General features: G+C 35.6%; 1 protein-coding gene across 1 annotated transcript; it reads left to right on the top strand.

Annotated features, from left to right (window-relative positions):
* LOC105173258 (F-box/kelch-repeat protein At3g61590) lies at positions 1,283 to 4,314 on the top strand. The gene is made up of 2 exons (XM_011094950.2): positions 1,283 to 1,860; positions 2,919 to 4,314. The coding sequence occupies exon 2, from the start codon at positions 2,937 to 2,939 to the stop codon at positions 4,152 to 4,154; it is 1,218 nt and encodes a 405-aa protein (XP_011093252.1). The 5' UTR covers positions 1,283 to 1,860; positions 2,919 to 2,936; the 3' UTR covers positions 4,155 to 4,314.

Genomic DNA, 6,684 nt, shown 5'->3' on the forward strand with positions numbered 1-6,684 from the left:
TATTATTGGAGGGAGGGGGGGGTTTGCATATCAAACACAAACACGTACTCGTGTGTGTCGGTGTAATATGTATATTACCTATAATTTTTTTTTCAAAAAGAAAAACAATAAAAAAAGAGACAGAAATCTTCCACTAGAAATATGTAGTGGGGAGAAGTTAGGTAAAGCGTGTCTATTGGTCTAAATGTCTCCTAAACAAAGATCATTTTAAAAATGGATGAGAGAATTGGGCATTTGGATTTGGGTGGTGGGTCAGGGTCAGGGTCAGGGTCAGGGAGATGGAGGCCAATCTTCTTCTCATTCTTGTTGCCAAAATACACACCATTCTTAAGTATAAATTTTAAATGCAACAAAATCCACTTCTTCTCAATTTCCTCTTTCTTTCTTTTTTTTTATCTAATTATTGTTATTATTATTAGAGAAGATGCGAAATCAGTTCACCACGTTGTACTATAACACTCCACTTTCCAAAATATTATCAAAGTCCAAAAAGCTCATTTGAAGCCTTGTTCATAGATTTTCGTATTTAAGATGAGTATTTTTCCCGTAGATTGTTTTTTTTACTATTTCATTTGTTAGCGCTACATTTGGCAGCGTTATTAGAACAATTTAATAATTGTACTTTTTATTTGTACGATCTTATCCTTCATTGATTTCAGCTCTTCGTTATATTTTTTAGTTGAACGATCTCATTCTTCCTTGAGTTCAACTCCTGATTGATTCATTATTTCTTGATTGCAGGTCTTTGTTGATTTAGGTGGCACTAATCACGCTCAAAATCTCTTATCATAAAAAAAATAATTAAAGAAAACTAAGGTTTAACTACACTAAATTTTGATGTAATTACATGTAAATTTTTCATGTTTGAAAAATTACTCATATAATCCCTAATATATATTTTGATCAAACAAATAAATTTATTTATTAATAAAGATTATGAAATTTGTTGACATAAACAAATAAATTGAAGAAAATTCATATTTACTCTCGATTTAACTTTCTACGTACTTAATACAAGTGAAATAAAAAATCTGAAATAAAAAATCTGAACGCAGAGTTGAATATTAGGATTCCGATTAGACAATCACTCCTCCAACAAAACTATTGTACTCAAAAAGAAAAGAAAAAGAAAAACAGCAATAGGAAATATTAGAAATGAAAAAGTAAAGGAAGCTTTGGGGTGGAGGAAGGGAGTGAGAAATGGAAATTAGACAAAGTTATAAGAAAAGGAAAAGGGAAAAGAGGAGAAAATGAGGAAGAAATATGAAAGGCGTGAGTGTTGATGAGTAAGACAGCATTAAGGAAAAAAAATACACCACGTTGTGGGATTTTCTCTTTTCTTGCACCACATTAAAACCCTCATCAAATTCCTTGAAAAACACCTCAAACTCGCTTTTGTTTATGTCAAACAGAACCAAAAAGCCCTATTAAAAAGCCGCCCTTCTCTTTCATTCCTCTGTTCTTGTCGTTTTGGCTGCATCATTTGAACGTGAAAGGCATTTAAAAAAAAGAAAACCCAAGAAAAACAACCCTCCTCTCTATGTAACATTGGTGGAGACAATATATATTTATTTATGTATGGGTATGGTATAACTAATGTATAGACGTGTTCATCCGCTTAGTTTAAACTCATCCAGTTTATGCACTCTCACTCCCTCTTGAATATTTAATGATTTGGTATTTCTTTGTTTCTTGAATCTTCTTTCGCTCCCTGAGGAAAATAGACTGCTTTTTTTTTTTTTTTGTGTGTGTGTGTGTGTGTTCATTGATCCGTTCTGACCGTTTTTCTGGCGAATCTCGAGGATTTTGAGGTGTGGGCGAAGAACCCATTTGTTCAGAGGCGGGATTTTTGCATCGAAGGTACAATTATGGGGAGAAATCGTCTTTTTCTGTAGGGAAGAGGATTTTCACTGTGTTCTTGAGATCTGTTGGCGTTGAGCCGAAAATTTTTACCTGTTGTTTTGTATCTTCTTTCTTTGTTAAATTCTAGTGTTGGGCGTTTTGTTTTTCCTCCATAGCTCTGCTTGGTATAATTTTATGCTTCACCTAACATTAATTTATTATTTTGCCTCTTTAGCGGATACAATCTTTATAGGTTTGGTGTATAGAATTGTGAAAGCTGGTCCTTTATTGAATGAATAATAAATTGAGGAACGGCTGAGTTAATGGAACAAATGCAATCTCAATGAATGTTTTCGGCCTGGAAGTCAGTGGCTGAACTTTTTGCTTTCTGTCTATAAGTATGGAATGTGATCTGTGCTTATAGGCAAGCTTTTCAGTCCTCCAAAGGGCATTACTCATAAATATAGCTGCTTATTTTTGCAAGTCTAAAACATTATCTTTTGTGCTCATAAAAGCCAGATGTAGTAGTGTATAAATCTCCAATTTTGATTCTGGGTTCTCAGGTTATCTATTCTCATATTTGAGGAACATATTTCTGTTCCCAATTTGCGTGTTGTAGAATAAAGATGCTTCTGTTGTCCTTTCTATTCATTCGTTTGCCGTGATTTGTATTTTTTCAGATTACTCTTCTTTTTGGTCAGTTCACTTACTTATGGATAAAATCACATTTCCTTTTTCTTTTTATCATGTGCCGGATCTATAGAAGCATGCGTGTTTTTCAGTGGGGTTGTGTTTGGAAAAGAACTTGTTAACTTCATTAATCATTGCATGAAGTCAAACTGAAAGTTCATTTGTTGAGAAGTTATCATAAATTTAGTTCCTGGAATTTGGTGAATATTTATTAGTGAATATTTACGTTACTGAAGCTTTTATGCTTTCTTATGCGTAAGATTGGCATTGATCTCTTGCATTTCATAAGCTTCTACCGGGGCGATATATTTTGTTTAGTGTTTCATCATAACTTAATACATGTTTAGTTTCCCATTCGTAGTTTTTATTGGATATTACTTCTGTAGTTCTGCAGATTCGTCATCATGGCAGCGGAAACTTCATGGGTTAGTCATTGCTTTGAAAACTTTGCAAGTGGCAGCGTAGACTTTGATTCATTCTCGGACCTTAATGACGAAACTGATAAAGAAGCTGCTGCAGTTTCAATGGATTTAATTTTGCCTGATGATCTTTTGGAACGTATATTATCCTATCTTCCCATTGCTAGCATTTTTAGGGCAAGTTCCGTGTGTAAAAGATGGCATGAGATAGTGAAATCAGAAAGGTTTCTATGGAATAGTTCTCATGTATCATCACAGAAGCCTTGGTACTTTATGTTCACGAGTTCTGATGAACCAGTTGGTTATGCATATGATCCTGTCCTTAGAAAGTGGTATGGGATTGACCTCCCATGCATTGAGACATCCAATTGGTTCATTGCTTCATCGTCTGGGTTAGTTTGCTTTATGGACAATGATAGCAGGAGTGAGTTGTATGTTTGCAACCCAATAACCAAATGTTGCAAGGGACTTCATGAGCCTCCTGGCCCAAAATTTTCTGATTACAGTGCATTGGCCGTCTCAGTAAATAGGGCAACCCACAGTTACAATGTCTCGATTGTTAAATCTAAGCAGGTTCCTGGGAACTTCTTTCAGTGGGATCTCTCCATCCATCTGTATGATTCGGAAACAACGACATGGGTTACGACTTTGACGGAGGTTTTAACAGGGTGGAGAGCTGGTGATGAGAGTGTGGTTTGTAATGGGGTATTATACTTCCTAATTTACTCGGCGGGAGGTGGTGCTCGTGACAACCGTCACGGGCTTATTATGTATAACCTCAGAAACCGTTCACCTCATGGCGTATTGATGAGGAGTTTCATTCCAGTGCCTTGTTCTCTTACATGTGGCCGTCTGATGAACCTGAAGGAAAAGCTTATAATGGTTGGAGGCATTGGGAAACATGAGCGGCCCGACATCATTAAGGGGATTGGCATTTGGCTTTTGAAGGGAAGAGAGTGGCAAGAGATAGCCCGAATGCCCCATAAGTATTTTCAAGGTTTTGGTGAGTTTGATGATGTTTTTGCCAGCAGTGGTACAGATGACCTCATATACATTCAGAGTTATGGAGCACCTGCTCTTCTTGTTTTTGATGTCAATCAGAAGCAATGGAAGTGGTCCCAGAAATGCCCTGTGACAAAGAGGTTTCCCCTTCAGCTCTTTACTGGTTTTTGCTTTGAACCAAGGCTGGAAATTGCACCCTAGTTTCATTTCACATTGAATTTAATCTGGTCTTTTGCTGCAAAGCTCTTGATGTCTTAGATGATAAAATGTTTCACAATTTCAAGTTTTTGTTCAATTATGTTGATTGAAAAAGTGTTGGCAAGGGGTTGTAGGTGATGCAACATCCGGTAGCCCTTCTCATATCTATTGGGGACATCCAAATTCTTTTCATTCAAAAATTCAAATTGTGGTGGATAGAAATCAAGAAGCTGAATCGTCTTTTCTTCTTTGGGATTTGCATCTTTCGTGGCTCTGAGTTCATTGCTTTTGGAAGGATGCTATTGCTTGTATTATTGTGTATGTTCAAAGTTGGTGGCTCTGATTTTCCATCGTTTAAATGTTTTCTTTGGTCATGAGGGAGATCACGGGGATATGGTTTTGTGATCTTTTTTCTTTGATCTTGCAGTATTTTTCAATCTTGAATTCAACAAGAATCTTGAAATGTCCCTTTACTCTCTCTCTCCCTCTCCCTATATTTTATGTGTATACGGTGGACCAAAAAGTCGAGTTATGGAAATGGGGTTGGATGCTTGTGATGTGTAAATGATGTTACAACCCTCCTCACCATACTTCATCTGGGATTATTAATACTAGTCATATTTGATTAATAATGCTAAAAACACATTATATGATATCAAAACTGGACTTGCGAATGTCATATTTCATTTGGATTTTGGACCACTTCCCACCCAATCTTGCTTCCATATTGGGCTCATTGACAGGATGGGCCCTATATCTCTGTCTCATTTAGCCGCCCAGTCCAGTTAGCGGGACCCACTCTCTCTCTCAATAACCTAACCTCAACGGTGATAGAAGGATGAGGATAACTGCGATTTATGATCCGATTGTATATATTACTCTTTTCATTTGCGTTTAATATGGACAATATATCTATATTAAAGACTATGATGGTGATAAAAGCATTTGAGGTGGGTCCAATTATTACATTTTAACCCAAGCAAAATTTTTGAGTGGCTGAGATTTGCTTTATGATTTTCAATCTCCCAATAGTTACAGAAAGCAAAGATAACGGACTCATTTTTGAAAGTAAAACCAATTAAATGTATAAATTCAGCAGTCTTACTCTTACAATACATATAGGAGGTTGGGTGGATTTGGCGCATAAACGCTATTCCTCACCTTTCTCTCTTATTTCTTATTAGCTGTATGGTTACACTTACACACTCTCATTATATAAATTAATTTTGTCTTTTAAATAATTATATATACAATCATAAAAAATATTAATATCATATACATAAATTATCATTCTTTTTTAAAAATATTATACTTACACTCTAAAAAAATATAAATATCATTACACAAACATCTTGATTTTTTATTATCAATGGTTACTTATGTAATTATACAAAAATTAAAATTCATTTATGAAAACAGATAATAAGTCACAAGTATGCGTATAATTACCTCAATATATAATTGTGCGTACCACGAGTTCTACGTTATTTATGAATATTAGAAAAAAAATATTTACTTTCTATCTTCTATCTTCTTACTAAAAAAAACATATTATGAGAAATTATGTACATAAAGAGCCAAATTTTTAGTTAAACCAAATTAATTATAAAAATTATATAATTGGTTGATATTTTTAAATTGTACATCGATAATGTAATAAATATATTATATTTATATATAATTAATTTAAATATAATAAATTCAATTTAAATTAAAAGCTTTATTATCCGAATGGGACAACAAATAAAATAAGGGGGACCAAATAAAGACAAAATAGGAGAAAGGGGAGCATGAGTAGTACCAGGTGGGAGTAGAAAGGGCCGTTGCAGGCCCACGTGTCGTCTTCCACGCCACCCTATGAACTGAAGTATGCCAAGATCCTTGTAGATTTACATTTACCCTTTTAATCCTCCCCATATATATATCTACAGAAGCCATAATTAGATCCCTCCCCCTAATCCCACTTTATTCCGTCGTAGCCCTCTCTTTTGAGGAGCAGAGCATGGCTGGCATGCAATCAAAGCCTTGAAAAAAAATGGAAAATTTTGAAAACATGAATGGGGTGAACAAGCCCGGAGAGAGAAACCAAGAGAAAAGAAGAATTGGTTGAGAGAGAGAGCGAGGGCGGCTGGCTGCTGCATTATTTTCCATTCAAGAAAAGCCCACAGGCACAGACAGAAAGAGAGAATTTTGGTGTCAGAGAGTGCAATCAATGCTCCCTCTCTCTGTTTGGGTGTTCGGTGTCAGTGTTTGCGTGACTGACTGAATGATAAAGCACCAATAATTTGGGGAGAGAGAGAGAGAGAGAGTGGGAAGACTGTAATTTGAAATTTGGAGAGAGAGGGGATAATGGATGGTAGGGAAAAAGTAAAGGACGAGGAAGGAAAAAGGGTAGAGTTAATGGTGGAAAAGTTGAAACGGGGGATTTTAGTGGGGAAAAGAGAGGGAAATTCTACTCCCTCACCCACATGGAAATTTGGGTTAATACAACCTGATGGAACTCTCATTCAAGATTTCAACTTCTCCTACACCT

The sequence above is a fragment of the Sesamum indicum genome, linkage group LG1 (assembly GCF_000512975.1).
Source record: "Sesamum indicum cultivar Zhongzhi No. 13 linkage group LG1, S_indicum_v1.0, whole genome shotgun sequence".
NCBI classification, from domain to species: domain Eukaryota; kingdom Viridiplantae; phylum Streptophyta; class Magnoliopsida; order Lamiales; family Pedaliaceae; genus Sesamum; species Sesamum indicum.